The sequence below is a fragment of the Triturus cristatus genome, chromosome 2_1 (genome assembly GCF_964204655.1).
Source record: "Triturus cristatus chromosome 2_1, aTriCri1.1, whole genome shotgun sequence".
Taxonomy (NCBI): Eukaryota; Metazoa; Chordata; class Amphibia; order Caudata; family Salamandridae; genus Triturus; species Triturus cristatus.
In genome coordinates this window covers 441,450,510-441,469,600 of record NC_140581.1, presented here as the reverse complement: position 1 = coordinate 441,469,600, position 19,091 = coordinate 441,450,510, and the positions used below count along the sequence as shown (strand labels likewise).

At 44.8% G+C, this 19,091-nt stretch overlaps 1 protein-coding gene across 1 annotated transcript in view; it reads left to right on the top strand.

The window, feature by feature from the left end:
* Nucleotides 1-19,091, top strand: part of CMYA5 (cardiomyopathy associated 5) — a 351,245-nt gene that overhangs the window by 189,137 nt on the left and 143,017 nt on the right. The window contains exon 3 of the mRNA XM_085632247.1: nucleotides 9,098-9,193. Within this exon, the coding sequence (XP_085488373.1) occupies nucleotides 9,098-9,193 (96 nt within the window). The remainder of the gene's footprint in view (nucleotides 1-9,097; nucleotides 9,194-19,091) is intronic.

The following is a 19,091-nucleotide window of genomic DNA, read 5'->3' as shown; positions in this document are numbered from 1 at the left end:
ATGTCTCTGTGTTAAAACTGAGAGGGCACAGTTATCTCTCTCACAATAGAACAATGCGAATTCTTTCGAATAATCTGGCATACCTAGAGCAGGTGCTTCACATAAACAATTTCGCAATTTTACAAAAGATTGCATGCTCAGATCATCCCACTCTACTGGGTTTTTTGCTTGTTTCTTTGTCATTTGTATCAAGGGTTTTGCCAGTAAAGAAAACCCTACAATCCATTGCCTGCAATATCCCACAACACCAAGAAACATTCTTATTTCTTTTTGTGACTGAGGAGATTTCATTTGCTTTATTATTTTTATTCTCTCAGTGGTCAATCTTCCTAATCCTCGTTCTATTTGGTGTCCTAAATACTTTACTTCGTTTCTGCATAATTGCAATTTTTCAGGGGACACTTTATGTCCACCTTTTGCTAGATTGTTTAATAGGGCAATGGAATCAGTTACACAATCACTCCTTGTTTTAGACGCGACCAATAGGTCATCAATATGCTGCACCAGGACTGATTCCCGAGGCAGCACCAATGTCTTAAGGCATTTTTTCAAAATGTGGTTAAAAATTGACGGACTTTCTGTGTATCCTTGAGGAACGCGATTCCAAACATAGATATGATCCTCAAATTTAAAGGAAAATAAAAACTGGCTATCAGGATGTAGTGGGATGGAGAAAAAAGCATGGCATAAATCAATTACAGTAAACCATCTTGCATTCCATGGTATTTGGTACAAAATCACTGCAGGGCAACATGGCACAACAATCTTGTTTATTTTTCTTAAATCTTGAACTACCCTATATTTTCCGCTTGGTTTCTTAATGCCAATTATAGGTAAATTACAGGGACTACTCATGATTTACTTTAAGATGCCCTGTTTGACCATTCGATCAATTTGTGCTGCAACACCAGCCTTTACTTCGGAACTCATCTTGTATTGTCGAGTATTTGGATAGACTGCACCTTCTTTCACAGTCACTTTAACAGGGCCTACGTCTGTCATTAACCCTACTTCTTTTCCTGTAAAATCCCATACTTCAGGATTCATTGTTGTTTTGACCTCATCAGTTAAGTCGTCTTTGATCATCACTGAATATAATTCATCTACCCCTGTACCTTGTTTGGCTAACATGATTTTATATATTCCATCTTCATCAGGGGTCTGAATGGCAACACAGTCCGGTGTGCAAAATATGGTGCAATTCATTTTGCACAACAAGTCCCTTCCCAATAAATTTACAGGACGAGAATCGCACACTACAAACTTGTGCATTTCTTTAAAATTTCCAATGCACACTTTCATTGGTTTTGTAATAGGGGTCCTAATTTGTTTATTGGAAATGCCCACTACTTGGATCGCTTCTCCCGAGAGGGGTAGGTTTGGGATGTCTGCTGTTCTCACAGTAGAACGGCTAGCACCAGTGTCCAACAAAAAGGTAATGTCATTTCCTTCTACCTTTTCATCAATGTACGGACCTGACTGATCTACCGGTAAGGATGCGCCAAGTACGCACTCCTCTTCCTCCCCTCTCAGGCACCCTCATTGATCTTTATCTCCAAAATATGTATCCTGCAAAAGAAACTGCGATGTTACATAGTTTTTCTTACCACTTCCTTCTTGGAATCCTGTGTCCGCACTGTACTTGACTTGACTCACAAAATTTGGCAAAGGGGCAGGTGGCAAATGACTCTGTAGGTTTACAACCTGATGGGGTTGATTCAATAACACCTTATTATGCGTCTGTGGATTTAAATTTTGATTTGGGACATTATTATGTTGTATGCTTTTACACTCGTTCTTCCAATGACCCAATTTTCCGCACCCATGACAGGGGAACCTTTTCTTTTTTTTTTTTTGTTAAAATTTTTATTAGAAACCGTTGGTACACAATAAAATACAGACAAGGGCCTACAACCACCAGGGCCGGCCGCTATAGAGCCCGAGGGCCCGCAGTGCAACGCCACACATTCAAATGATCCAGAGGCAAAGCTCCCGGCAGTTCGTGAGCACATGTAACAGGCCGTGGCCATAGGCCAGGAGCATTCGGATTAAACAGTTTCATTTTTTATTAAATATAAAACACACTCAAGGCAATGAGAGTCTGAAATAGCAGCGTGCTCTTCCCAGGACGGGGCACAACGTACAGTGTCCAAAGCAGGTCTTGTCTGGAAGCGGTAGAGGGGGGCAACGGGAGAACAAAGCATGGAACACACCTCACACCATCCCGCGGAATGCGTGGCTAGGGGGACAAAGCAATATCGATCTCTAATGGCAGAGGCGGGGTGCAGATACGTCCTCGATATAAATTCCATGGACCCCATACCTTAGCCCATTTCCCTGGCTTGCCTCTCGCCACATACACCGTCTTTTCCCTAAACATACACCAGTCCATATTCTCCTTCCATACCTCGATCGTGGGCGGCCTCGGGGAGCCCCACAGCTGTGCAATGTTACGCTTAGCCACCATGTACCCCAAGGTCACCCACTGCGTCTGTGCCGCATTACAATCATTCGGTTCCCAGACATTCAACAAGCACCTCCTAGCCTCTGGCAACAGAGCAACGTGCGTGACCTCCTCCATTACGGTGTGGATACCGTTCCAAAATCGCACAACCTCCGAACATTCCCATAAGATATGGAGAAAGGTACCCGACAGGCCACATCCACGCTTACACTGTCCACCCATCGAGTAACCCATACGCAGCAAACCGGGCCCCGTAACATACACTCTATGAAGGATCTTCAGCTGTACGAATCGTAAGCGGGCCGGGATCGCCACCTCTTTCGGGGAGGCCACCGCCGATACCCAGTCCTCATCGTCCAATCCTTTTCTTGGCCTCTTCTCTACTTAATCACCCTTTCGGTTTACCTCCATTATTTTCCCCCGACCTTGCCCCCTTTCTGTATTTCCTGCCTGATTTTGTAACTGGAGTTCTTGCTGTTCTGCTAATTTCACTTGAGCCCACATCACTTTTTCTTCTAAATTCTTTCGTCTATTGTCAACTTCATCTCCACAATATTTTGCATATTTTAAAATCTCGTCTATTGGCTTTGCTTGCCAGCACAAATTATGCTGCTTAATCATTTCAGATATTTCTTTTTGCAACCCTGACACAATCCGATACACAAAATGCGTCATGTCCTTATCCCCAATACTCTCAAATCTACTATACTGTTTGAATACCTGTAGGAGGCGCTCATAATACGCATGTACAGACTCATCTTTTTCCTGAGTTGTTCTATCTATTTTTATCCAATCTGTTTCCTTTGGGGGCAATTTGACCTATTAAGAAAGTTATTACTTGGTTATATTTCTTCAAACCCTCCTCTGATGGAGCTCCTGTTTTCTAATTTCTCTGGTACTCATCATTAGGCCAATTGACTGTAATTTTACATTCAGTCCACAAATCAGAAGGCACCACTGTATCAAAGTGACCATCTAAATCTTTCAACAACACTTTCAATACTTTCACAAACCTTTCAACTTGCCTGTACCATTCCACTGGTTTTTCTCTCAACTTTGGAAAATCATTTGTAAATGATAATATATCCTGTCGGGTCCATGGGACATGTACATATCCTCCTCCTGGAACCTCTCTCATGGGGTACAACCTTTCTGCCTTCTCTGTTTCTTTCACTAAATATTCAGATGTTACTCTATTTGCATGGGCTTCCTCTTTTTTCTTTGACCACCGCACTTTCCGTCTAAATCTCCCCATTTCTGCAATATAGTCATTAATTCTTTAACCTGTAATTTTCTACCTGACACATTCATATTTTCTAAATCCTTATCAGAAAATTCTGCTCTATAAGGTTTTTGCAATACTTTAGATCACCCTATTTCTATTCCCATTTCAGAGGCTAAATTTACCCGTTTTTCATGAAATATTTTTGTGTTTGGGGTTATGCTTCTGCAAATGAATAGCAATTCTTCCTCATTATAGATATTTAACCTATCTAGTCCTACATTCCCAGCTATCAATTCTTCTAATTCAACTCTCAATTTGAATATGTGTAATATTTTCGATGGTGAATTTGGTTTCTCTATTTCTTGTACCCATCTTTCTATTTCTTCTGGGGTTACTATTGTGGTACTTTTTGTTCCAGTGGATGTCTCTATGCGTACCTCTTTTGAGCAACCTGGTGTGACTCTTCTGGGTGTGTCATTTATTTGTCCTCTTATTGGTAAGTCCATTAATGAAATTACAGACTCACATTCACTAGCTTGGTCATCAACTACTAGCTTCTCTTTTCTTGTCTCAATAATGGGTGTAGTCATGACAGGTGTTTTAGAACCATTTGATTTATCCCCATACAGTGGGACAACAGGACCTATAGTGATGGGTATACTCAGAGCTTCGGGATGTGCGTTTAATTGCGTTATCTTCTGTATTAATTCATCTCTATTTTTATTTATTGCTTCTCTTTCTTTTTCCTGAAGTACCCTTTCCATTGTTTTCTCATGTACTATTTGTGGCACTAAGGGTGCATCCAAAATCAGAGCACTCAGGGTAGTTCTATTAGGTCTTTCTTGATAAGGTGGATAATTTTTCATTAAAATATCTTCTAAATAATCGTCTTCTGAGTCCCCGCAACCAGTTAATGTTAAATGCTTTTTCTTTTCTGTGCACTTTCTTCCTGTCTGTTCCTCCGCATTCAATACAGGATATAACCCTTCAGTTAATATGGCCTGTCTCCATTGTTTCATCTGCCTATCTCGATTTTCACGTGGAAATTTTGGATAATATCTGCTCAAATTTCTGTCACTCCAGGGTCTATCTCGCTCAAATGCCTCTGTCTCCCATTCTTCTAGTGCTTCATACTGAGTTAATCTGGGTCTTGTTTCTAATTCATTCATTCTAGTGCGTACGTTATGTAAAATGCTCCCATTAAATGTTCCATACTCTGGGAACGCCAGTATTCCATCATCTTTTGTATTTTCTACCTAATTTCCTATCCATACACAAGTATGATAACCTCTTTCCACCATCATATAGGATGCGGGAGTTTTCGGAGGAGTAATGAGAAGTCCCTCTCGAGTTTTAATGGGTGTATCCTTTTAAAAATAATTCTTAATTCACTGCATAAATGACATTTTTCTTTTCTCTCAATACATTTTGCGTGATCTTCCTTTTATGTACTGTTCGTGGGCGAAACCTAAATATCTTCTATCTGGGCGAGTCCCTATTAATGTCGGATCGTGCATACAAGTTCCAGTATCTATTATTATTCTTGGGGACTCTATGGTTATGATCAATCAATTATCAGCTCTTACTTTAATGACTCTCCAATATCTGTGCAACTTCTTATTCTCTTAACCACTCGAATTTTGTTTTGCTATACGTTCAACCAATACTAGCGCAGCTCTCAGTGACGTCAGTATCACTCCTCACAACTGACCCCTCCTTTACAATACTTCACGCCACTCACACGCCCCCTGTTTCAACCAATCCCAGCGCTGCTCTCTGTGACAACAGGGCAGCACTCGTAACTGACCCCTGCTTTGCAAGGTAATACGAAAACTTATTTTCTCACAATTTTAAATATAATTTTTATTAATCAACAACATAAACACATTCGCTACTGTGTCTGATCCTCTAACTTCAAAGAATAGTCAACTTTTTACTGCAAGAAAACCTTTTCTGCTTACTCTTCACATACTACGAGTAAAACTCTCCGCTTACTCTTCACACAAGCATCAGAGAACCTGTTACTCCTTCAGTATTACCCTTTCTAGGTGATATAAGACCAATGTTTCACTAGCGGCAGGGTCGGGCTGGCCATAGCGGGCACCGGGCAATCCCCCGGTGTGCCGCACAGGTGGGGGCCGGTTTTGGGCCCCTGGGGGCCGTTTTTGTTACCGGGCCGTTTTTGCTGCATAGCTGCAAAATCAGCTCTGTAACAAAATCGGCTGAAAACCGGCGCTGGCAAAGAGCTCGGCCGCACCCCCAACCCCCTGGGGGGATGCTGGCCGAGCACTTTGCCAGGCCCGGTTTTGGTTCCCAGTCCGACCCTGACCAGCGGACTCCTTTGCTACCAATTACTCTCACTTTTATACGAAAGAAAATAATCCCTAACTAAGTTCTTCTAGTCCTGCGTAACTTTCAGCTCTTTCCTGATCCAGACAAGTAACCTCACTGCAGTATGGCTTCCATTCGCCATCCACTATTCAATATTCCCGGGAAATTTCAGACAACATAAAAAAATACATAAACATTTAACGAATAGCGCTTGTTGATGCATAAATCAAAGAACTCAATCCACAATATTTTCTACCTAACTAACTAGAACCTAACCATGCCCGTGCTACCAAAAGAAAAACTGATAGAGCGTGGGTCACCAGCTCGGGTTAATAACACACATACCTAAATACTCACCTGGTCCCAGACCATTCACACAAATGAGCTAGCAAACTCCGCTGATATCAATTTCTTTTAGTTTTACCTGTAATTTAATTTCACCTTTACCAAGTCTTACCAATTTGATCTCCTTAATAATTCCTTTCTCGAGGAATCAGGTTTCAGTTTAAGGTCGAAAATGACATTTAACTTAAAACTTGAAATAACCACAAACTCAAAAGGTTTTAAGCAACTTTATCTAAATCAATAATTTTGTGAGTCAGAATCAACTACAGCTTAAACACATTCTTTCAAGAGGCAAATTAAAGTCAAATAAAACAAAGTTATAATAATGATCAATGAAGACGGTACCTGGAAAAAGGAAAAAGAGAGAGAGCAGGTACAATGACAGTTTTCGCAGAATTATATTTACCTAAGGTGATAGATGAACCCAACTCTTTGAAGGTAGGCCAGTTAGAATCTGCCAGGACAGGTTACAGACAGAGGATTGGACAGATTCGGATCTGGGAAGGTGAACTCTTCTAAATGCAATGCCAGCGTCGTCCCCCTCTCTGATACTACTCTCCTCTGGTGTTCTTCTTCCGAAATCCCCTTCTAGATGATTAGATTAGCGATCAGTATCTCAATTTCTCGAGCAGAGTTTCTAGCAGCAGCAGGGTCTGAGACAGCGTCTCGGACAGAGTCTGTAGCAGCATACGTGTTGGGTCGGTGACGAGTCAGAATGACGGATCTGACAAGTCTGACAAAATTTCTAGTTAACTTACCTCAATTATACCATTCTGTATTCGTGTACCACCCCCAAAAATTGCAATATTCGTGTTTTCCCCTATTCGGATTGGTTGGGGCGAGGAAGTGAGTTCATCACACCATATTAAAAGTAATAATTTCACTGTAGACTATTGTTCTACGTTTCCGCCCCTTAATTTACTTTCCCATAGCTTTATTCCCACCCGCATTTCACATTATGATCAATACAAGTTATACATTTTATTCAAAATTGTTGCTTTCGTCCGGTTCAGGGGTTTACTTTCCCAGGCGTCTTCGCTTAATGTGGCCTTGGCTGTGATTCAAGTGTGTCATCTTAGTTTCCGACAAGTTTCTATGCGCATGCGCGCGGATCATGTGGGGTAGGGATTTCAGTCACCCTCCGAGGCCCAAACTTGAACTAATAATAAAGTCAGAAAAAGACACGTTAGAATGTGACAATAAATGATTTTACTGTATACCACTTATCTCTATTTTATCCCCATTTACTTATTTATTCTTTTCGCATTAGTGCTTAGTAGAACTTATAGGTTTAGTTTAAGCGATAGCATGTGCATTACCATGTGAGTTTCAAGTGGCCATTTTCAAAGCTATTGCGCAGCTGCAAAGTTTACCCACCAAGCAACAGAATGCGTCATACTACGTAGATACAGAAGACGCATGCGCTGAGACTTTCCTGCGTTTTTGATGGATATTTTAGACACTCAGGTTACTTGTTAGTAATACACATAGGCAAGCGTCCCCTAGATACAGTATGTTCGTATGTGATGCAATATTAATATTACAAAACGTGTTCGTTACGTGGTTACATGTTATTTGAGAGGATTGCATACAAGTAAGTTTCTTTAACTACGAAACCTTGCTCCATCATAAGGACAAAGTAATGGTGCATGCGCCTTGTAGGGTTCCTACCAAGCTGTTTTTTGTACCCGCCTGTCCTATATTTGTAAGTGCAGGCCCATGAGAGAGGTGGCAAGCCTAGGTCCAGGGAATGGACAAACACAAGATGAAGAAGGTAGCAAATGAGTGACAGTGAAGGCAACCAATGGTAAGCACAGGGCGGGCTCTCAGCCCATTGTAAACTAAAAATGTGTCTCACAGCAGCGCTAGCGCTGGCTGTCTGATCGGTGAGACCTAAACATGTGGTTTTCCTCCTGGTGAATCTCCATATTTAGCTGAAGGGAGGCCGATGGCAACTTTGGAGTGCCTAACCAAACAATGTGCAGTTTATATGGTGAGAGAAAAGATAATTGTGATGTGTTCTTGAAAGACCACCTCACTTTTCCCTCCAGCCTTTCCTGCGGCCGTGTCTCAGTTGTGTTGAAGCTTCTCACTGGCTTCGAGTTTCCAAGCTCATACTCATGTGTACTCTAAAGTGCCACGCCACCGTGCGGCCAAAATGAGTATTGCTACCTGGTTTTAAAGAATGACGTTCAGAGTATCCCTCTGTTGTTGTTACTGCGTTTTTCATCCATACAGCGCACAGTTAGACATGATCATCGCAGGGCTTTCGGTAATCGGGGGTGACTTTACCAACAGTGCGAGGTGTCCTTCTTTCTCAGCAGTTCGTCTTTTGTTTCTCCTATTATGAAGCAGTGTATTTTATTTACTGTAAGCTTCAGAGGCGCAACTAGAGCCAAATTTCGGGGGGGGGGGGGGGGGGCTAAGAAAAAATTTCGGGAGGGGGGCTGAATCTTTTAAGCCATAGGCAGAGTGGAGCTGCAGGGGCTCTTAGAAGGGGTGACACAACAGCGAGGCCTCATTAACATGCAAATGGTCTTTTAAAGAGCTGTGAAGTGCTCGGGTGCGGCTGTGTGGGTGCCGGGAAGCTGTCTCATCCCGGGCTGCCACACGCGACTGGGGGGGCTGAAGCCCTGTGAGTCCAATGGGTGTTGCGCGCCTGGTAAGCTTATCAAGGTATGTTCAACATCGTCGGTTTCTAATCAAACTACATCTGCTTATGTATTTTTCAGAATAATTTGGAGGTAGTTCTAGAAAAGTTACAAGAGAGTTCCATAAAGACAGAAGATTTTGTGACGGAGATAGAAACACTTTACAACGCCGTTGAGGTAAGTGACGTAGCCTCGCTTATGCTCTCCTGCAACGTTCGCCTCTGCTTCCCTCTCCTTCTGCTCCTGTTTATCTGCATTTTACATTCCCTGCTACTTTGTTTTCCAGAATGAAATGTGATCAATATGTGACAATTGGCTTTTGTCTGTTTTCTACTCCTATATTATCTATTTATCGCTGTAGCGTGTGCATAACTACATTAAACAGTGCGTCTCCAAGTGTCACGTTATCTGCTTCCCATGCTTCATGATAGTGATTTATAAAGCACATGATTCTGTTATCCTTAGTTAAGAACCTGTCTCTAATTTCTTTATAATAGGCGACTTGTGACACACCCAGTAGCCAATTATAAGGGAACAACATCAGAACTCGACTGTAGTGACATATCACATTCGAGTTCTGACATCACAATGCCTGCAGGTCTGGTCATAGTGCATAATTAAAACAGCTGTTCATAGAACGAAAACGAACGGGTGTTACTTTCTTCTGCTCTGTTTTACTAGCTGTTCAGTGAAAACCAGAAGGGAAGTATTTATGCCAACATGTTTATTTTTGCACTGGTAATTTGGGTAAAGTTAGAATTATTTTAAACCTGACTTGTATTAAACTGATTATAATACCTTGTAACAAATATATCTCAGTTTTTTTGATGTGTTGAATTTAGGACTAGAGATTCTATTTTTATTCTTCATATATGCAAACATGCTCTCTCTTTTATATAAAAGAGCTACATACCAAAGATTTGAGTGGTTTGTGGGAAAGGTGATGGTGTGACCATGTATTATAAGGGTTAACGCACCCTCTGGTGTATAGGATAAAGATATTGCAAGCCACCTGGAGTTCCTCAACCTTATATGGTCATGGAACTCCTCCGCGACTTGCACTATCATTATAATGTATGGCAGGTTTACTTTGCCCCATATATAAATAACTGATGTTATGCTGTAGTGGATAATGGAGATAGAACAGAAGGGTTTGAACGCGCAGACCAGCATAACACCCAAAATAAGTTTAATTCCATTCTCACCTCATACCTGCATGCTCTACCTTGCGCTCTGTGCTCTTTACCGCTCTAGATATAGCTGCTTAAGACCGCAGTAATGACCAGCAGCAATAAGATTGGCGTTCGGCATTGCCCGTGGTGCTAAGGTGTTGCCTGAAAACAATCAGAAGTAGATTGTGGGAACAAGGTTAACACTGGATATCTAGGTAGCCTTTAGCTGGTGGTAATCAGTGACTGTATTAATAGTACATGGATTAGTAATTACCATAATTATTCAAGTGGCTGCTCTTGAATGAGTGATCGCCTGCCCATTACATAAGGTCAGTGGGACAGTGGTCTCATTGGCCTGTATGCGTTGCAGTGATTTGCCTGAGCAGCGTCTTTATAGTAACCTGAGCAGTTCTTGGCCCTGGATGTTTCAGTCTGGTGTTGGTGTAAGCATCTGACTGCAAGGAACTGCAGACATCCTGCCTCCTGCGTATTCAGGAGGTAGTTCCCATTTATAATACTTTGACCACTAACAGCAAAGGCAGAACAGATGCCCTGTTAAAGACATCAGGCATGGTATCTTTTATTAAGCAGGTGGCTAACTTTAGCCCCCCAGGGCTTGCCTCTGCCCAGCCAAGGCCCTCTCGGATCTGGATCCTTGTTTGAGGCTCCCGCCTAGCTCCACTCCTGTCTGCTCTCTAGCAATCTCTCCCTCACTCATTCTGTCTCACCTCTTGCGCCTCATTTTTCTCTTTTTGTGTCTCTATTTTGTACTCTGTGTGCCTCTTTTTCGTAATTACTGTGCCCCTTATTTGTACCTTTGTCACTCTCTTTCACACTTTGCCCATTGTTTTCTGCCTGTTTTGTGCCTCAGTTGTACTCTGCCCACTGTTTCTTGTCTTTTCTGCTCTCCTTTTGTGCCTGTTCATCATTCTTTTTTGTCCCTCTTTTTTGTACCTTGCCCACTTTTTTCTGCCTCTTTTTGTGCCTTTTTGCCTCTTGGTGTGACTCTCCCGGCTCTGTTTGTGCTGCAGTTCTATCTCCTCTGCCTGCGACCTTGTTTCCCATCCTCCTTACCTTTTCTCACCTCCCGTATTCCTGCTTCGAACATACCGCATCCTGCACCTCTTTCTGCCACGCCCATAGCCTCCTGTGCTCCCCCTCCCGCCCACGACCTACTTAATGGCGGCCGCAGTACAGATGCATCATTGGCTCACCAAAGGTATGCCACAGGCAAGCCAGTCTACCCCGACTGTGCCCAGTGCTAGCAACCCTGGCTATTCCCCAACCCACCGCTAGCCTGCTGCATTCCTTTGAGCTTTCAACCCCAGCCACCGCTGTCCATACTGCTGCTATGCCACTCAACACAGAAGCAACTTTCACCTACTCCTCCTGCAGAATTTGCATGCACTATTACTCCTGCACCCCCACCACCTCATCACCCATTACCCCACACCAAGAAACCCAGTGCACTGACAGTGCTCGCACACCTGAACCACGAACCACCCACACTGCACTCTTAACTCACATGTTTGCTACTCAACATCCGCTCACTTAGCAAACACACCACAGAGATATGTGACCTTCTGAGTGACCAAACCCTGGACCGACCTGCTCTTCCTCATGGAAACTTTGCTTCGCCCTGCCTCAGCACCGGACATTACCACTGCTATCACTGTCTGATACAAAATTGTCTGACACGAACACCAACACAAGCCCACTGGAGAATCACCATCGTTTTAAGGTCTCTATCAGCAGAACCACCTCCACAGACACCGTGACCATCTGCATAGAGCACCTCACCTTCATGCCACAGATCACAGCAAGCTTCACCCGTGTGGAACCCTCATTTAGAAACCACCAGGTCCCCACACCAGCTTCACCAGTGATATCACAGATTTCATTATGCCCCTCGTCATCGACTCCAGGACCTTTATCCTCCTAGGAGACTTGAAACTTTACTTAGAAGACCACACCAACCCAACTTCATCACCCTCCTCGAAAGCCTCGGGAACCTTGACCTCACAGAGCAGGTCACTGAACCCACCTACACCAATGAACACCTCCTGTATCCAGTCTTCTTGCTCAGCAGCATCACAGTCAACAAACCATCAGCAGTAACCTGTAGAGACCAAGTCTTTGTTGGCTTCAACATAAACATCTTGTACCATAAAAGGCTGAACACCTCTGGATATGCTTGCCTTGTCTGGAAAAACATCTCAGAAGAGGACTGAGCTTCCGCCCTCTCCGAGCACTGCCCCAAGCAAACCAGTAACCTAACGGAAAACTTTAAAAACTTCAATGCCAGAATTACCACCTGTGCTAAAATACTGGCTACCCTCAAGTGCAGCAAAACAACAAGGATGCGAACACAAGCCAGCTGGTAACAGAAGAACTTCAGATGACAAAGCAGCACTGCAAGCAACTGGAACACAAGCCAAAACCCCATGGGCACAAACTTCTGCAAATCTGCCTTGAGGCACTACTACTAGAAAATCCAGAACACCAAGCGAACAGAGACCCCATAGAAACCGGATCCAACAGCAGTAAAGAAATCTACTCCATCATCAGAGATTGCATTGCACTCGCCAACGCAGCCAGCAACATCAACCACTTTCAAAACCTCTGTAACGCTCTCTCTGATTTATTCAGCAACAAGATCACATCCATCTATGATAACTGTATCCCCCTAAAGGCCCCATCAACCTCATGGCAAGCCTTCTGCTATCCAAAGAAGAACGAACCATGACCATGGGGTCCACTAGCACCAAAGTTAAGCAAGCCAACACTATGATGTACACCTACTTTGGGGTCCCTCTAGACTTGTGCCCCATCATACCTTCAACAAAGGACACACCCCCATCAGCGAAGTACTCCCTCATATCATCAACACCTCCTTTGAGGCAGCTACCTGCCGGAAGCCTGGAAGCACACCACAATCAATACCATAGTGAAGAAAGCCTCAGTGGGCCCAGCCAAGCTCACAAACTACCAGCCTATCTCCCTTCAACTTTACCCAGCCAAAATCATAGAGAAAGCAATCAATAGATGCCTCACCAATTACCCAATCAACCACCAGCTCCTCAACACCATGCAGTCCCAATTCAAACTCAATCACAGCACGGAAACAGTTCTCATCGTATCGACAGATGACATCTGCAGGATCCTGGACAGAGGAGAAGCTGCATCCTTAATCCTACTGGACCTCTTGGCAGTGCTCAGCACTGTCTCACATTCCATCCTCACCAGGCAACTACACAAGAGTGGCAGTCATTCAATGACCTTCCCTCCGGCGGATCGGCTCTTTCATAACAGAAAGATCAAACGAGTCTCCTTAGCATCCCGTCATACAGCCCTGAAGAAGTTCATCACATGAACGAAACGCGTTGGCTGGCAATCTATGTCTTGGGAAATAAACAAGACTTATCACATATCAAGACTCATTGATTTATTGACCACTATTGTCATAACAACAAGCAGTGCACCACTCCACCAACTTGTATCTTCTGCAAAGCCACTCAGCTCGCCAGGTTCGGAGAGGTATCTTTTCTTCCCTGGGGAATCTCTGATCATTCCCCATTGGTAGCATTTTATGGCAATGCCCCTTCCCCCATTCGTCATGGAATGGTCCTCAACCCTTGGTACCTTAAGGTGCCTCTAATTAGAGATAGACTTACCGAAACGACCACCCAATACTTTTTTGAAACCGAAGGGTCGGTAGATTCCAACAGCATATTGTGGGAGGCATACAAGACTGTGGTGAGGGGTAGCAGGGTGGCAGCAATAGTGGGTCATAGCACAGAGAGGAGGAAACACTTACAGATGATAGAGGGTGAGAGTGCTCTTATCAGGCGGGATCTTAGGGTGATGGACACTCTAGACACCAAACACAAACTGCTCATGAAACAACAAAAGTACAGAAATATCGCTGAGGACGCAGTGAGGGCCCAATACCGGGCCACCCAGCATCGCATATATGATATTGGTGACAAGGCGTGCAAATTATTAGCCTGGCTAGACAAAAGGGACGTAGGCAATAGATGGGTAGCTGAGCTTGTAGGCCAGGACAGGACAGGACAAAAATGCATGATCACTTCCAACAGATCTATACCTCCACTCAGGCTTCCAACCAGGCGGCATCAAAAGAACTTCTAGACACCCTGGGACTCCCTGTTCTTGATCCTCAAGATGTAGATGACTTGGACTCCGCCTTGACCACCGAAGAGGTGACCAAGGCGATCGGCGCCCTACAGTCCGGAAAAGCCATAGGCCCCAGTGGCCTCCCTATTGAACTCTATAAAACAAACGCCACCACGATCACCCCATACTTCATACGAATGTACGAGGATAGTGTGCACAAGGGGATTCTGCCCGCAACACAGAGACTGGCCAACATAGTTGTTATTCACAAGAAGAGTAAACCCCAGAGCGATGTGACTCGTACAGGCCTATCTCCCTCCTGGACCCATAAGTAAAAATTCTAGCTAAAATCTTGGCACGCCGCCTTTCACCACACCTGCATAAATTAATTCACCCGGACCAGTCTGGTTTTATGCCGGCCATAAATACAGCTCAAAACCTTTGACGCCTACATGGGGTTCTAGGCAGGGCAGCTACAATTCGAGAAGATGCAGTGATTATATCTCTGGACGCCAAGATGGCGTTCGATATGATCGAGTGGCCTTTCTTATTTGCTGCTCTTGAAAGATAGGGGTTCGGGAAGAGATTTTTATCCTGGGTGCGCCTCCTTTATTTGGAACTGTTAGCCTGCATTACAGTTAACGGGGGTCGTTTGTAAACATTCATACTGCAGAAGGGAACGAGACAGGGATGTCCCCTTTACCCCTTGCTCTTTGCTTTGGCCCTAGAGCCCCTGGCAATATGGATCAGGAGGGACCCCGTTATTAGGGACCTTAACTTGTCAGAGGATTGGATGGATAAAATCTTCCTTTACGCTGACGATATTCTGCTCTACCTGACCCTACTTTTCCATTCACCGTGTCCTACACATATTTGCTGTTTTTTGGAAGTACTCTGGTTACACCATTAACTGGGATAAGTCTCTTGTCTATGTTCTGAGCAGGGCCTGTCCAGTCCTGCCTGGGGACTGCGGGGCTAAAATAGTTACGGATGGATTTTTATAATTGGGAATCTATGCCACGACCAACCCCCGTAGTTTTTCATGACCATAATTTGGCTCCTTCACTGCGCCGCTATCAGGCCGACGTCTCAACATTGGAAACTCCTACCCTTTACCCTATTGGGCCGAGCTGCCCTCTATAAAATGATAGCGCTCCCCCGCTTTATCTATGCCCTGCAGAACACACCTTACTTGGTCCCAGCGCAATATTTCGTTACTATTGAAGCGGAGGTACCCTCCTTGCTTTAGAATAATGGGACCCCTCGAATAGCATTAACTAAACTCTCGAAAAGTTGATGCGATGGGGGTATCGCCCTGCCCGCATGCAAAAGCTATTATTGGGCCTCCCAGCTGGTTGTTGTTAATCACTAGGTGCATTGACCAGGGACAGATCCCGCCTATAGGATGGATAGACATAACATGCTCCCCGGCAATTATCCCAGGGCAATCTATGGAGGGAGGAACCAGACACCTAAATACACCCCGACCTCTACCACAATCACCATATGCCACGCTGCAACAACCGCGTTGGGGTGGAAAGCTAGAATTACACAAGTCACGCCCTTGCTTAATGCATACCAACTGGGATTGCTGTCGAGGCATCCTGGCTTCAACAAGTGGGACGTGATAGGTCTCTCTAGGGTTGGCGATCTGTGGGCGAGGGGTGGGGTGGTGCCTTTCAGTGATCTCCAAAGAGACTACCAATTACAAAGAGGAGGAACCTTTAAATACCTCCAAGCCCGGAATGCGCTACAAAAGGCGATACCCAAGAGCACGGAACTGCCGGCTTCCTCGCTCCTTGAGGATAGACTTCTGGACGACTACCTCCAGGAAAAAGGTATTTCTTTGACATACCGCAAAATACTTACAATACACCGGACACATTAGACTGAGTTTGCGCACGATGGGTGGAGGACATTGGGGACATTGATGATGAATAATGGCAGGAAGCATTGGCTTGCCCCCGGGAGGTGGCGATCCACTCCCGATTTAAACTCATCCAGCTCAAACTCCTACACAGAGCTTACTACACCATCTCGGTGCTTGTAAAAATGGGTGCCCTGAACTCCGCTGCCTGCCCCAGTCGATGTGGCCAAATTGGTACATACCTGCATCAATGGTGGGAATGCCCGATTCTTCAGAAATATTTGGGGAGGGTCACGTCAGCACTGTCCTCAACCCGCCACAAAACCACTGAAGTTTCGCCCAGCTTGTGTCTCCTCAATATCTGTGAAGCAACTGATCTGTCAAGAACTGAGAGAGTATGGGCCTCCCTCGGCTGTATGGTTGCGAAACGTAACATAGCGAGAACCTGGAAGGGCTTACTTAAACCCAAGTTTTGTGACTGGGAGTCCGATATGGACTGGTGTATGCAGGCAGAAAGAGTGGTATACAAAAGTAGAGGATGCCCACACAAATGGACAAGAATATGGGGGGCATGGAACGTGTCTAGGGGGATGATTTGCACGCCCTTTGATGACACCTCCCCACAGTTGGGAGACCATGCGAGGGATTAATGTTTAGATCACTTAGTACTGTATGTGACACTTGAATGAAGTATTGATCCAATGTAATATCATGTCGAATAATGTACCAATGCACCGAAATGTTTTGAAAATCTGGAATTGCACTGCATTTTGTCCCCCTTTTGTATTGATCTTCCCTATTGTTGTTTATTCAATAAAAAATATTAAAACAAAAAAAAAAACTCCTATGCAGAGTACCCCAAGGCTCATTACTCAGCCCCACCCTCTTTAACGCCATCATTGTCCATTCCCATGACATCAAGAGCCTCTCCCACGCCGATGACACACAACTTTTCTGCAGTGGCAGCTGGCACAGGTAAGAGCAATGGGACGGGCGGGGCGAGGTGGGGTGGAGTCGACTGACGACGGGGTAGGTAAAATTTATCAAAAATTAAATACAACCACTTACCTTGCGCTCGCCACATCCCCAAGACAAAACAGAAAAAAATGACGGGACAGAAGTTGTGGTCTTTGGAAAAAACTCCCCTAGGACTCCACCTGGTGGCCAGCTGCCCTTGGACGGGCAGTCACTCCCAGATCGCACGCCAGAAACCTTAGGATAAGATGCTGAGGGAGATCTTCAAGTGGCTACCGAGCAATTCCAGAAGAATGGTCACCAATGCTGTTATCACCAGCAGACTGGAATACGGAATCTCTCTCTACACCGGTATCACAACATTTCTTACCAGAAGACTGCAAACTATCCAAAATTAAGAAGCTATCCCCAACCTCCCACGCAGGAGTCACATCACACCTCACCTGAGGGAGCTTCACTGGCTCCTGATACACAAGCTCGCACATTTTAAGCTCCTCGCCCACACTTTCAAACACTACACATCATGGGCAAGGTCTACCTGAACAGCTGCATCTTTCCACCTGCCGTCCAGGCACCTATGCTGAATACCTTCTGACACATCCCACTCATGCACAGGAACAGAACTGGAGGGTGTGCCTTCTCATACATTGCACTCAAAGCATGAATGACCTCCTACTTCACATCAGATCCTTCTTCTCGATTCTTGACCTGGATCTTTGACTAGCTCTCCCCCCTTACTCTCAGGTCCAGGCTCCTACACCTGTACAGGGCCTGGTGATGATACTGTGCTCTACAAAGCAAAACTCAAAACATCTTTTGAAGATGCATGGTCTCGGTCTGCATTCGGCCAGCCTCATTACATGCATCCGCATTGCAAAAGAAAAGGGGTTTCCTTGTAATAATCATGAACTCACTCCTGTACTGGGGTCAGAACAATTGTGAAAGCTAGACTGATGTTTTAAAACTGCACATCCGCCTTTCATTGCTATTGATACAATGTTGATTTTAAAGAGTGGGGTAGGAGTCCCTACTGGTGCGTGGCCATATCTGCCTGTGGCAGGAACCCTGGGAGTCCCTCCGACTCCCGTCTACCCTTGCGGAGGTTCTTAGGTGGCACAGTCATGTTGCCCCTGTCGGTAAATGGTGGGGGCACGGGGGCAAAGGCATTTTCTGTTCTGCATGGGGACACGCCTCTTGCTGTAGTTATGGTATCTGAGAAGAGTCCAGGATCCCTTCTATACTACAGAAGTACCCTGGGGGTGGGAACACAGGTACACATTCCAGTTGCACTCTCGAGGCCCTTCAGTATGTAAGTTGGCCCGAGAAGTTTACATATGATTTTGCTAAGGACCAGTAGTGCAACTCCTGTACCTTGGTGGGAGATGGTTTGAAACTGCATAAAGCTTTTTTGAACATGCTTTAAGCCCATGAGAGCATTGTCGGCTTCTAACCCCCGTCCACCAAGCTCAGGAAGTGGTCACTGTGTGAATGGATGCCACTGACTGGGCGGCCGGAACCCTTCCAAGGTCCCCAGCTCGCTGGCGGCCTACACCACTGATCACAAGGAAAGAGGAGGAGCCCCTTTGCTGCCCCTTTGTTTCTTGTGCTTTAGAAGGAATCAGTGTTGACACTGAGAGAAAGAATGTCACTTTGGTACAATGTGTTTTTTCCCACTGCAAAGCCTGACACTTTCCTTATCTCTAGCGTTAAGAGCGTTAAGAAAGAAGAAGTCTTTAAATACATTGGTTTTCGCAGAGTCTTACTAGAGGTAGAATTAAAGGGTCTCTTTACCCAGTCCTGCATCACTGATGGTCACCAACAATGCTCCTTCTAGGATGTCCTTGGATGATGTCCACTGGGGACTTGGACTGGAGGCGGACTGTGGGACATTCGCCGGGTGACCGCTTTCAGTTTGAACCTTATG